Source organism: Mastigoproctus giganteus, chromosome 6 (genome assembly GCF_048544385.1).
Source record: "Mastigoproctus giganteus isolate SK-2022 chromosome 6, ASM4854438v1, whole genome shotgun sequence".
Classification (NCBI taxonomy): domain Eukaryota; kingdom Metazoa; phylum Arthropoda; class Arachnida; order Uropygi; family Thelyphonidae; genus Mastigoproctus; species Mastigoproctus giganteus.
In genome coordinates this window covers 156,160,439-156,175,579 of record NC_143580.1, presented here as the reverse complement: position 1 = coordinate 156,175,579, position 15,141 = coordinate 156,160,439, and the positions used below count along the sequence as shown (strand labels likewise).

General features: G+C 38.6%; 1 protein-coding gene across 1 annotated transcript in view; it reads left to right on the top strand.

The window, feature by feature from the left end:
- The window catches only part of LOC150084675 (uncharacterized), a 284,941-nt gene that overhangs the window by 12,604 nt on the left and 257,196 nt on the right, over positions 1 to 15,141 (top strand). Inside the window, exon 2 of the mRNA XM_090376319.1 lies at positions 9,821 to 9,893. Within this exon, the coding sequence (XP_090232445.1) occupies positions 9,821 to 9,893 (73 nt within the window). The remainder of the gene's footprint in view (positions 1 to 9,820; positions 9,894 to 15,141) is intronic.

The window sequence follows — 15,141 nt, the reverse complement described above, 5'->3', positions numbered from 1 at the left end:
TTGTTTATGTGTATCAAGTGTGCCTCCTCATTTTGTAATTGTGCTTTATTCCCTAAAAATGAGTAAAATATTTAAAAGGTGTGAAAAGGAAGCATCCTGGTGAAGACACTACAGATTCAGAGGGAAAAAGAAAAGCAATAATGATAAACAGAAGTGGACTGGGTCAAAAATTCTTACCTGGGAAAATTTGTAGTGGCCTCATACTAGCGTTTATGGCCAAAATCACACTGGCCTCCGACCCACCTTGGTTTCCCTGGTAAGGCTTATGGCCAGTCCGCCTCTGTCGATAGAGAAAAAATATGAAATTGTGAAATGCTTTGAGCGAAATGAAAGACCATGTGATATTGCACATGCTACAGGCCTTAATGAGGCAACACCGAGAATTACAAAGAATGCAGAGAAAATAAAAACAACTTTTATAGCAGGAATAACTCAAAGTGTAATTAAAATCCATTCGATTAAGACACAAAGAATTGGAAGAGATGGAACGGTTGTCATCTGTTTGGATAGAAAATCAAACAAAAAACAAGTTTGCTTATGATAGAAGCAAAAGCATTAGCAATATTTTATTACGTAATAGTCGTAATAAAATACTTATGTATTTTATTACAAATATTGTTTATATTGCATGATTTTGCATTGCACAAGGGTTTCTAGGAACACAACTATCGTGCTATACAAGGACTGATTATTGTAGATATGTAAAAGGAGAAAGAATGTGAATATCCTATATAAGTTATTAGCATTAGCATTAGCATTAGTAGAGGCATTTGATGCAAGAAAGCAAGCTTATGCAGCATCAGCCAAAAAAAAAAAAAAAAAAAAAAAGTAACATAAATAAATAAAAATAACCACTTCCACTTCACCCCTCTGTTCGTTCGAAATACCTGTCCAGCTGAGCCTTAAACTTATTTAGGCTATCAACTTCCACGACAAGGGATGGAAGTCTGTTCCACCCACCAACCACCCGCTGGCTAAAGGCAAATTTCCGCACATCTATCCTACATCTGTCTTTCCTCAATTTGAATTTATGCCCTCTCAGGTGATTTTTCTGAGCTAGAGGAAGAATCCCATCAGCATTGAGCATGCTCAAACCATTCAAGGCTTTGTACACCTCTATCAGATCACCCCGCTGGTGCCTAGTTTCCAGACACTGTAATTTGCAAAACTTAAGCCTTTCTTCGTAAGAGCACCCCTTTGTCCCATTCACCAATCTAGTTGCCCTTCTCTGTACTCGTTCCAGCAGCTCTACATCCTTCCTGAAATGAGGCCTCCAGGCCTGTATACAGTACTCTAGGTGTGGCCTGACCATTGCCTTATACAAGGGAATAATCACCTCCTTATCCCTGCTAGAAAAATTCCTATATATCATTGACAATACACCATGAGCTACTCTTGCAGCTCGTCTGCACTGCTCAGAGAACTTCATATCTGCCTGCACCACCACCCCCAGGTCCCTTTCATTCTCTACCACTGTCAGTGTAGTACCACAGAGTTGATACGTTGCTCTGGGGTTGCTGTTTCCCATATGTAGTACTTTACATTTGTCAATGTTAAACTTCATTTGCCACCTCGAAGCCCATCTGCTCAACCTTTCCAAATCCTGTTGCAGCAGCATAGTGTCAGTAGTGTCCTTGACAACCCTGCCAACCTTCGTATCGTCTACAAACTTGGACATTAAGCCTGATATACCATCATCAATATCATTTATAAATACAGAAAACAATAAAGGCCCCAATACTGAACCCTGAGGGACTCCACTAATAACATTAGTCCACGATGGGCAGTGTCCATTGATTACCACTCTCTGTCTTCTCCCCCTCAACCACCCCTTTATCCATAGCAGCAACTTGCCTCCAATGCCACACTGCTCCAATTTGTGCAGCAGTCTTCCATGTGCAACAGTATCAAAAGCCTTTCTAAGATCCAAGTATATAATATCAAAGTTATTCCCCGCATCCAGTTCTTTTGTGACTGCATCATAGTATCCAATCAAATTGGTCAGGCAAGACTTCCCCTTAACAAAACCATGCTGTGTCCTAGCTATAACTGAAGTCTTGTCTAGATGATCCTGCAGTGCTTCTTTCACCAGTGCCTCCATTAATTTTCCGGGAACAGAAGTTAAACTCACAGGTCTATAATTACTTGTGTCAGCCTTTGATCCCCCTTTGTGAATTGGGGTCACATTTGCACATCTCCAATCAATGGGTACCTCCCCTGAGTCCAAGGAAGCTCTCATAATTATGGCTAAGGGTTTGCTTACCTCCTTTGCTGCCTCCTTTAATATAACTGGATAGATCCCATCCACCCCAGGTGCCTTTCTTGTGTTTATCTTCAACAATTTCTCCTCCACTTTGCTCTCAGTTATTACAAGATTCTCTAGCTTACTGCTAGAGTTGAATACACCTCTGGCATTCCCCTCGCTGAATAACTCCTCATGTGTGAATGTCGATGCAAAATATTCATTTAGTTTGTTAGCTACCCGAGCAGGGTCATCAACAGTTGACCCATCGATCTCAAGTGGACCAATCTGATTCATCCCCTTCCTTCTAGAGTTTACATAAGTAAAGAACTCTTTGCTGTTTTTCTTCGCATCCCTTGCCAAGGATCTCTCGTAATCTGCCTTCGCCTGCCTAACCTCCTTTGTAACTTGGTTACAGATCAACTTGTATCTATCATAGGCGTCCGTGTCACGTGTTAATTTGTATGTATCCCATGCATTTTTCTTCTCTGCCATATGCCTCATTAGTTCATCTGACAACCATTTAGGCCTAAACCTTGAACAATATTTCTTAGTTGGTATGTAAAGCCTAGTAGCTTCCACGATAAGTTCTTTGAATGCTTCCCATTTTGAATTTGCTGTTGGCAATATCATCAGTTGATCCCACTGTATAGAATTTAAATACTGTCTCAGTCCATTGTAGTCGCCTTTACGAAAGCAATACCCCTTCCCTTTACCCCTAATGGTAGTTACCTCCTTGAGTAACTCCCACTTCAGCACACTGTGATCACTGCCACCAAGTGGTTCATTTATCTGCAGATTCTTAATGCATGAAGAATCACTACTGATAATCAAATCAAGAGTATTACTCCCTCTAGTTGCCTCCCGAACATGCTGATGTAGAAAACAATCATCCAATAAATCCACAAAAGCCTTGCTACTGTGTGAGTGACCAGCCCCCAAATTCCAGTCAATATCTGGGAAATTAAAATCCCCCATTATAAGACTCTCTGATTTACTGGCCCACTCTATTTCTCCGAACAGTTTCTTATTATACTCATCAGAGTCATTAGGCCTATAGCACACTCCTACTCTCAATTTTGATCTCCCAATGCTTATGTCACACCAAACTGACTCGACACTGCACTGTCCAGCGATGTCGACTGGCTTCACTTCCTTGGATTTTATGTGTTTTTTAACTAATAGCATAACCCCTCCTCCCTTCCTATCCTGTCTATCCTTTCTGTAGACATTGTACTCCCCAAATTCCAGTTCTGCATTTCTTATATCTGTGTGACACCACGTCTCTGAAATCCCCACAATATCTGCCTTTGATGTTTTGAGCAATACCTCAAATTCATCAAATTTATTTACTAAACTCCTAGCATTGGTGTACACACAAGTATACATGCACCTGTTCTTTTTCTTAGCTACCCTAACACAACCCATGTGTTTACTTGTACCCCAATGATTCCCAGCAGTCTCTGAAATATCCTGCATCTTATTTTCCAGGCTGCGGCTCATTCCAATAGAAGCAGTGCAAGAATCACTTTCACCTCTGCCAGTGGCTACTGTTAATCTATTAGTCCTTGTATCCCCCCAATCTAGCAGTTTTCCGACCCACCTAACATTGCCTCGATAGCATCAGCAAACATTCTTGCACCCTTTCTATTTAAGTGTATCCCATCCCTGTAGAAGCAGTCTCTCCTGTTATGATGAATTAAGAGAATTATAGGCTGAATTGCAAAGCCAATTAGAGGTGAGGGAACTGCAAAGTAAAATGATTAAACAAATAAAATAAAAGGTAGGATAGCAATCATCAGATACGTGTGGGCAAATTTAGTTATAAGTCGAAAACAGGGATAGCAAAAATGAAAAAATTTGATGTCAGCTAAAGTAAATATATAAAGGTATATCAAGTATATGGTCAGGTACAGGGTTGTTAAAATTAAAGTATCCCTATTTAGAGAGCTCTGGAGCGAATTCTAAGGCTCATACTTAAGAGAAATTTGGACAACAGGTACAATAAAGAATGCGCTCTCCGTTTATTGGAAAAAAAAAAAATGTAAGTTACAAAATTTGTCACTGTATGGCACGTAACTATCTTAGTTACGATTATGCAAATAACGTAATTTATTTGCATAATCGTAAGTTATTGCCACAGTGGCACTACTCAGCTCTACTGTACTGTACTGTACTGTATAAAAGCAAAGAAATCTCTTCAAAATCATACAGTAGATGTTTGCCTGCACTACAGCAGCAATGTCAACAATATTGCAGGAAATGGTGCTATTAGTGAAGCTGTACTATCAGAACAGCAACAATGCAGCTGTGGCTATCAGAGAATTCTGGTGTCAAAAGCGCATAAGGCGTGGACCTATGACTGTTTGTGCTGTCCACAAAATGACGGCGAAATTTGAAGCGACAGGACATCTTGGTGTTCAACCAGGTAGAGGTCGAAAACGAGTGGACTCCTCTCGTGTTGAAGATGTGGTTGTCGTGGATTTATCAAGTCAACCTCCATGTGGTAGCACAAGTGTGCCAGCTGTTTCTTGTGAAGTGGACATACCGTATTTCACTGTAAAGCTAGTAATGTGTTGGGCTTTGTGGTACTATCCTTACAAGATGCACATGCTACAGCAGTTAAAGCACTGTGATGCAGATATTTGTTTCACACATCCACTTCAGTTTCTGGCCCCAATGACAGTGGATATCACTTGGCCACGGAACATCCTTTGGAGTAATGAAGCCCACTTCTGCTTAAATGGACAAGTGATACGCACAACTGTTGCATTTGGGCAACAGAAAACCCTCAAGTTATCCAAGAGGTCCTGTTGCATTCTCCAAAAGTGACAGTGTGGTGGATTTACGGCCACATTCGTGATTGGCCATATTTTTTTTGAACAGGTAACACCTGTTCCATCACTGGACAACGATATTATTAAATGTTGGCAAATTTTGCAATACCAGAGCTGCAACAGTGTGGATGCCTTTGGGATACCATATTGATGCAAGATGGTGCACCACACCACATCCACCGTTGTGTCCAAAGTAAGGCAACACTTTACAGATGAACGGGTCATCAGCCATTGTTTCCAGACATCTTGGCCACTCCAATCACCGGACCTCACCTCATGCAACTTCTGCTTGTGGGGATTTTTTGAAGAATAGGGTGTATCGGGAAGGATGTCAAGCTTTGGCAGATCTGAAGGACAGCATTAGATGTCATGTGCTGGCTATTGATATGTTACGTTTTGCTGTAGAAAATGCTGTTCTTCGAATGGAAACTTTTGTTGACCAAAATGGAGGACACATTGAACAATTGTAGTGCTGTTCAAGTAATTTGTATTGCCACAGCACCATATAGTGACAATTTTTTTTTTCCCAATAAATGATGAGAAAATTCTTTATTGTACCTGTTGTCCAAATTTTGCTTCAGTATGAGCCTTAGAACTTGCTCCAGAGCCCTCTACATAGGGATACTTAATTTTAACAACCCTGTACATGCATATAACATATGCATATGTTATATGTAGCGGTCCACAAACTTTTTTTTGATATTTGAAGGGGTTGGTGAATTTTTTTGATTTTTGAAAGGGTCCGTAGCTCTTAGTAGTTTCAGAGAACCACTGTTATAGACCACCATTTCTAGCATCCAGCACGTTTGCTAGGTATATGGATCCATGGATTTGTTGGAAAGGAGTAGCCCAGTGGTCAAGGGGATGAGGAGGGCCAGCTTAATACATAAGTATTAAGGTCCTGGGACTGGTGCTTGCTGGGAGTGGGTGTCCCATTTGGGCTCTATGGTGAGTGGGGAGCCTGGGCACTGAACCAATAAATCTCCATGAATCCTGATAAAGTAATTTCTTCTAGGGGTCCCAACCCGGTCCCTATCAGAAAACAAAACCAAAGAAACAGACAATATTAATGCAGTAAAGAGACACACAAAGGTACTGTCTTGATTATACATTCCCAAACTGAGAAACTTATTGGGAAAATGTCACCCTTCTTTATACAGAAGAGTTTAGAGAAGTTAGCAGGTTCCTTGAAATCAGTTAAGAGGCTTCGTTCTGGTGACATCTTAATCGAAACAGAAAACGACAGACATTTAGCAGCTACTCCGAGCAATATCATTTGGAAGAATACCAATTACCATGACACCACACAGAACACTAAAATCATCAAGAGGTGTCATCTAAGGAGTGGGACCTCCTTGAGGTTACTGAGGAGAAAATCTGCACCAAACTGAAATGACAGGGAGTGATAGCTGTGAAAATAATTTCTGTGTGAAAGATGAGAAGTTAGTATCAACTAGAAACCTCATCCTTACGTTTAATTCTCCATCTCCAAACTCGATAAAAGCCGAATACATAAATTGTAACATAAGGCCATACATACCAAACCCCCCAGCGATGTTTTAAATGCCAGAAATATGTGCTTCACAGATGGCCTGCCGTGGAGTGCCTGTCTGTGCTTGTTATGGTACAAAAGATCACCATTTTGATCGAAAGCAATTCATGTACAGCATGAAACCCACTTGTATCAACTGTGAAGGCGAGCACCCTGCATACCCAAGGGCATGTCAGCAGTGGAAACAAGGAAAGCAAATACAGTCGGTCCTCGTATAACACGTGTTTACATTACACGAATTCGATCATACACGATTTATAAATAAGGGAACGTTATCTTATATAACACGAACCGAATTCGCTTATACATGATTCGCCTGTGTGTTTACAAGAAATGGCAGTCGAATGCGGAATCACTCCAACTGAACGCAACACGATAGGAATGAGTTAGTTATTTATTAGTTAGTTATTTGGTTTTTTAGGAGCATTAGCAACTAAGGCCATATTGCTCCGGGATATGCGGTGGTCATTCCCTGACCTTTCCGCATCCTCCGTATTTGGTGGTGACGGGCTCGAACCCCGGTCTAATCAAGAAGCGTGTGCTACGCACTGCTGCTCCTTCCCACCTGGCTACGGAGGCGCCTGATAGGAATGAAGAAGATTCTGAAAATGTATTTATGTGATTTATATCAGTGAAGGGGAAACACATTTCACCATAATAACGTGAAAACCAACACAATTCCAGCTATCGATATAATCGCAAATGCAATTAGATGGAGTTTACTACCAGTTTATAACAGATTCCACTAGCAGAAACGAAACTGGAAATTGTTTTTATTGTTTTATGGTAGTAACCCCCAGAAATGTGCTTTAGTAAAATGTGGGGTGTTAAGAATGTATCTCGGCCTTTACGGTGTTGTTTATTCAGTTGCTACATGCGCTCAGCTTTGTTTATGTGTATCAAGCGTGCCTCCTCGTTTTGTAATTGCGCTTTATTCCCTAAAAATTAGTAAAATACTTAAAAGGTGTGAAAAGGAAGCGTCCTGGTGAAGACACTGCATATTCAGAGAGAAAAATAAAAGCAATACTGTATCGATAAACAGAGGCGGACTGGATCAAAAATTCTTACCCGGGAAAATTTATAGTGGCCTCATACTACGGTTTATGGCCAAAATAACACCGGCCTGTGGCCCACCGGGATTTCCCGGGTAAGGCTTATGGCCAGTCCGCCTCTGTCGATAGAGAAAAAGATATGAAATTGTGAAACGCTTTGAGCGAAATGAAAGACCATGTGATATTGCACGTGCTACAGACCTAAATGAGGCAACGCCGAGAATTACAAAGAATGCGGAGAAAATAAAATCAACTTTCATAGCGGGAACAACCCAAAGTGTAATTAAAATCCATTAGATTAAGACAAGAATTGGAAGAGATGGAATGGCTGTCATCTGTTTGGATAGAAAATCAAACAAAAAACAAGGTTGCTTACGACAGAAGCAAAAGCATTAGCAATATTTTATTACGTAATAGTCGTAATAAAATAAAATACGTAAGCATTTTATTACGACTATTTTATTTAATATAATAAATTTTTTACAAATAAAATACGTATTTTATTCGTAAAAAATACTTTTTAGTATTAAAAAATACTAAAAATTCTTTATTATAATATAATAAATAATAAAAAATATTTATTTTTTATTATATTATAATAAAAATATATTATATTTTTTATTACGTATTTTAATTGTTATAAAATACGTAAGTATTTTATAACGATTAAAATTACCCGATTATTTATTGTGTTTGGTAATGTTTTGGTTCCAAATGTGTGTTCAATCTTGGGTGGTCGGCACCTAACCCCACTTTTCCCATAGGGCCTGTTGTTTATATTGCACAATTTTGCATTGCACGAGGGTTTCTAGGAACACAACTATCGTGCTATACGAGGACAGACTGTACAATGACACAAAGCAATGCTGAATATCCCTTATTGGGAGGCGAGAAAATGGTAATGCCAATAAGATGCTTTTTGCATCTGTGGAAAGCCAAAGAACTGGAACCACGTGATGCACTTCTGTCCAGTCTACTTTGACCTCTGCAACCAACTTCTTCTGGCCCTCAATGCACCGACAACCCATTGAGAGGCTAGGGTATTGGAATTGGAAGTAGCCTACAAGGCATTCTTGACCTATGCCACCACAGTCTTCAACGGATGCTTCTATCACTCAACCTCCAACTGGCACACCTATAACTACCATAGTTTATTCTGCCGACTAACCCCCCACTGCCAGTCACAGTAGGAATTAACTTGTCAACCATATGGATATACCAACCCCAGTAATGATTCTGTGCTCCACAGGATGCACCATTGCATTTACATCACTAGTTTCTATTACATGGCCGCTCGAGAGCCATCTCTAGCTTTGCCCTGTCCATCCACCATGGCTTCTTCTCCTGCTGCTCCAACACTCCAAGAGGACTTCACCAGGTGATACTCAATTTCTCTTGACAAAACTTCCATTGGAGATTCTTGCCAACGTTGACATCTCTCTGTGTGGGGGATAAACCACTTGTGTCCCCCTAACAGGGAGAAATAACTATAATAATGATAGTTTGCTCTCCACAAATAGGCAAATACATGTGCTTGTAGATTTTATTAGTCGTGGAAATCTGCATAATAGCATGTATAAAATTCTCAAAATAAAAACCTGCTTTGGGCTGCTCATCATCATAATAAAGTCATCCTCTAACGAACTCTACTGATAAGAGCATTCACAGAATTTTTAAAATGGCTTAATAACCTTAGACCAATGTTTCCTAAACTTTTATGCTTTGTGCCCTCCCAAAATATTTTATAAATTTTGCACTCCCCTCCACCTTTCAGAATACGTGTAGATAAACAGATTTGACATAAAATGCCTTACCCCCACCAAGGCTCACATTTTTAATTTGGCAGTACTATATGCTAACTAAACTGTTAACCAAGTAAAAGAATTAAAAAAATTGTCTGAAAAAAGTTTTGTTAAAAATGTACTTCATACCCCCCAAAGTGTTCCCCCCATGGGGATGTAAAACGTTCTCAAGTGTGTGCTCCACGCCTTGGGAACCTCTGCCTTAGATACATTGGCCATTTGAATGGTTAATAATATCAATAGTATCATTTTTGTAGCCTATTTGTTATGTAACTATAAAAATAGTTTTTGTATATAAATTAATATTTTTGATGTCTTATATATTTGATAATTAGGTCTACCGTGGATATAGCACATGCAAAGACACTAATAGAAGAAGCTATTAAAAATTCAGAGAAAGAAATACAGGTTGTATCACTTATAGAACATTAAAAGATAGCATTTAAAATTAAAGTAGGTCTGAAATTTATTTTTTGTATACTATTTATTATTTTAATGGTTTTTCTATTAAAGCATGTTTGATGCGTGCAGTCCTGAGCAGCATTGGGAGAAATAGATATGCTTATGCTTAAACTAGCAGACATGCTAGTTCATATAACATTTTCTTCATTTTGTTTCCTCTTTGTCAAAGTTGTGCGTGCAATTTTTCATATGGCATTTCAAATAGATAGTGCATCTGTGACTGCACATGCAATAATTATATCTTTAACTGTGGAGTGCAGGAATTTAATAAAGAATATTGGCTGTGTATAGTAAAGATGAGTTTTGGTGCTATCATTTTGAAATGGATACTAAGTTTTGCAGTATGTAGTGGAAGCATCCTTGTTCTCCAAGAACAAAAAAATGTTGATCCTAGATTTATGCAAGAAAAGTGATGTGTTTTTTTTTCTGTTTTTTTTCTTTTAACCACTGTAGTTTTGACAAGATTTTAAGTAAAACAAATTTAGTAAGAATTTTTTAAATACATTTCTTTGGTTTAATATTAATCAGCTTACTCGATATAAGTATTTTGTGTGTTTTTTGTCTGCTTTTGTCATGTGACAAAGGTGGTGCATAAACTCTTCTATTCTGTCATAATTAAATAAATATGGATTTGTTATTATTTGACAAAATGATGGCCTATTAAACTTGAGCCTATATAACTATTTTCCTTTTAGAAGACTATTCTGGAGAAAAAAAAAGCGAAAATTATGGAGTACTGAGTATATGCAACAATACTACCTCGGTTTGTTAATTTTTGTGATTTCAGAATTCTTATTTCACTTATATTTTTAGTACAATGTTAATCTGTGGATCAACATGTGATCACAACTGCGAGGTATCTTCTGCCACTGTGAAAGTATTTTTATTTTTAGCAAGAATGAAAGGTAGTACAGAATTGATTGTACTACAGAGTTATCATAGTATCTTTTATATCCAGTATGTTTTTTGTGAATATTTTGTATATTAATTTATTAACATTACTTTTTTGTCATTTTTCTGATGTGGCACAGTCCGTGAATTTAAGTGTAATCTTGACATTATTCTTTGAAATCAAGTATCAATATAATAATAGAATTTGCCATTGCATTGAGTGGTAAAAATTGAGTGTTTAAATATAAAAAAAGAAAAAACTTTTTACTTTTTTTTACAAAAACCTAACATGAGAGTTATTAGAACCTATAGTACATTGTACTTAGTACCGAGCATGGGGCTGAATGAAGGTAGAGATGATGGAAGTTGGATGAATAAATGAGGAAGAAGAAAAGTTGGTTTTGTGAGTTTGAAGTTGGATGTTAAAAGGATATTGACTGGTTGTACACATGTTCAGACTGCTTTGAGAGAGAGAGAGAGCAGGAATTATATAGAAGCCAATACAAAAGAATAGCACTCATGGAAGTATCCATAGAAAACGCATGCAACAGAAACAGAAAGTCTGAGACGGGGGGGGGAGAGACTCTCTGAGCAATTAGTCATTAATTATCCTAACTGCCCTCTTTTGAATGGAATCTAGAAGCCTGAGAGAGGTTTTGGGGGGCATTGCCCCAGATGTGGAAACAATATTCCATGGTAGGGCAGATTTGCGATTTGTACAGAGTGAACAGCTGTTTGGAAGAAAAGAAAAGCGCTGGGTGTGAAAGAGAAAAGCCAGTTTTTTAGATGTAGAGGAAGCAATATTTGTAATGAGCTTATGCCAAGAGAGATTAGAAGTCAAGGCAATCCCAATTAGAGATATATGATCTTGCCTAGAAATCCAAGTGTCGTCGAAGATAAGCATAGCAGAAGAAGAATCATCCTTTTTGTGAAATATAAGACAGGACTGAGTTTTAGAAGGATTGAAATCAATTAAGTTATCTTTGCCCCCACTGGAGAACTACCTGGAGATCAGCATTTAAGGAATTGGTAGTGGATATTCGAGAAGTTGAAACTGTTTGAGCAGGGCTAGTTTTCTCAAATTGGAAGGTAATGTGCTATCATCAGAAAAATTATGGATAGGATTTCCAGTTAATGGAAGATGGTCATTAATATACAAGAGGAAAAGAGTGGAAGAGAACTTGAACCTTGGTAAATACCAGCATTAGTGGAGTGAAGAACACCTGCAGTGAGTGGTCAGAGAGAAAACTAGATACCCAGTTACAAAAAACAGTTGGCAAACCATAAGATGGAAGCTTATTGAGAAGACCTTTATGCCAAACACAATCAAAAGCCTTTGTGATGTCAAGAGCAACAGCTTGAGTTTCATCAAACTTTTCCATTGGATTTGTCTACTGATGGGTAACATAAGTGGATCAACATTGATGGAATCCATACTGGCAATCATTGATCAGTTGGAAGTTTTCTAGATAGTTTAAGATTTGGCAGTTAATTGATTTTTGCATTACTTTATTGGGAAATAAAGAGAAAGAGTAGAAAGAGTCTTTATTAGAAAGAGTAGAAGTAAGTGCAATGGGACGATAATTGGATAGGAAGGATTTGTCACCCTTTTTAGGAACTGGCTGGATATAGGCAAATTTCTAAGCAGAAGGGAGAAACTTTTGGAATAAGAAAGAGAAAAAAGGTGACACAGAACAGGAGTAAGTTCAGGAGCACGGGTTTTGAGGACAAGTGGAGAAATACCATCAGGATCTGGAGCTTTCTTAGTCCTGTGATTGTTCAAAATCCTTATGACATCCTTTTAACAAGAACACAGGAGGCATTGAATGGAGCATACTGGGAGATGTAGGAGGTGGTTTACCAAGATCATGAACACATGAGTTAGAATTAAAATAGGATGCTAGCAGGGCAGCTTTATTTTTTACTAATAGTGGCAATAGAATCTCCGGTTTTGACAGGTGGGAATAGAGATGGGCAAATATTTCAGCCACTTACTCTGGCAAGAGACCAGAATGCTTGATCATTTGGACAAGAAGCAAGTTGTTCTTTACTCTTAGCTTGTTCAAAATCTAGTTTTGAACAGGCTAAGAAATGGACCTGGAGATTTGGACACAAGCCAATTGCGATATGCAACATTCTTATCTTGAACAGCTTCAGCACATTTATTGGAAAACTAATGTGAAGTGTAGAATAAAGGATTTCATCCCTACAAGAATTATTTCACTGACACGATCTGAAAAGAAGGAAAAGAAGAAAAGAAATCTTGCAGATCATCCCATTTTGCATTCTCGTAATGCCAAACAACACGATGTTGAGAAAAGCTCCATTGGAGAAGAGATTGTCACCACTTGTGAACTGAGGTGCCTAGAGGACCACCACCTTGACCGTGTACTTAGAAGGGTTGAATATACTTAGAATATTAGAGTGCATATACGCATAATTACCACTTTAAGGAAAGTAATCATACAGTGAATAATTGGGGCAACTGAGATGAGCAGTAGTTGAATCAACCAATAACTGAGATTCTGTCAGAAAAAGTACCACCTGGGGTTTGGCAGACTGTAAGTGAAAATGGACATAATTGAGATTAGAAATGAGGCTACGTATATTTGTGAAATGAACGAGGAAGTGTTTAGGAGATTTAGGGTTTATCGTTTCACAGATAAGTTTGTTTGTTAATATGACAGTTCATGATGTATTTAGTATGAAGAAAAGGTGGGGAGGGCATGCTGTATGAAGCAGTGAAATTTTTGGATATGGTATATACACACAGCAAGAATTAAACTAAATTATAAGAGAAAACCTCTTAGAAATAAAGGCCCCTATAAAGGAAAAATGATTAATATATACAGTCAGACCTCTCTTTAACAAACTTCCATATAGTGAAATTTTCTATTTAGCAAACTTTTTTGATTTCCCCTTGATCGTTACATTGAAAATAGTTTCGATATAATTTTTTATAAGAAGAAAATTCTTTCCAAAGAAAATTTCCATATAACGAACTGATTTCGAGAGACCCAGGTATGCGTTGTTTGCACTCGAGCTTATGCTGTAAAAGCAAGAATTAAGTGCTAAAAGGATTAAGAATTAATCCTTTCAGCTTTTAAGAGCTAAAGGATTAATCCTGAACAGCACCAACAGCTAAAACATTCCACAATTTAGTGGTACCTGTAAAACCTATTTAGCATTAGCATTAGTACAGGCAAATGATGCAAGAAAGCAAGCTTATGCAACATCAGCCAAAAAAAAAAAAAAAAAAACCCTTCCACTTCACCCCTCCGTTCATTCGAAATACCTGTCCAGCTGAGCCTTAAATTTATTTAGACTATCAACTTCCACAACAAGGGATGGAAGTCTGTTCCACCAACCAACCACCCGCTGGCTAAAGGCAAATTTCCGCATATCTATCCTACATATGTCTTTCCTCAATTTGAATTTATGCCCTCTCAGGTGATTATTCTGAGCAAGAGGCAGTATCCCATCAGCATTGAGCATGCTCAAGCCATTCAAGGCTTTGTACACCTCTGTCAGATCACCTCACCGGTGCCTAGTCTCCAGACACTGTAATTTGCAAAACTTAAGCCTTTCTTTGTAAGAGCAACCCTTCGTTCCGTTCACTAACCTTGTTGCCCTTCTCTGTACTTGTTACAGCAGCTCTACATCCTTCTTGATATGAGGCCTCCAGACCTGTATACAGTACTCAAGGTGTGGCCTGACCATTGCCTTATACAAGGGGATGATCACCTCCTTATCCCTGCTAGAAAAATTCCTGTATATCATTGATAAGACACCATGAGCTACTCTTGCAGCCTGTCTGCACTGCTCAGAGAACTTCATATCCGCCTGCACAATTACCCCCAGGTCTCTACCACTGTCAGTGTAGCACCACAGAGTTGATACGTTGCTCTGGGGTTGCTGTTTCCCATATGTAGTACTTTACATTTGTCAATGTTAAACTTTATTTGCCACCTCTCAGCCCATCTGCTCAACCTTTCCAGATCCTGTTGCAGCAGCATAGTGTCAGTAGTGTCCTTAACAACCCTGCCAACCTTTGTATCGTCTGCAAACGTGGACATTAAGCTTGATATACCATCATCAATATTATTTATAAATACAGAAAAACAACAATGGACCCAACACTGAACCCTGAGGGACTCCACTAATAACATTAGTCCACGACGAGCAGTGTCCATTGATTACCACTCTCTGTCTTCTCCCCCTCAGCCACCCCTTTATCCACAGCAGCAATTTGCCTCCAGTGTCACACTGCTCCAATTTGTGTAGCAGTCTTCCATGTGCAACA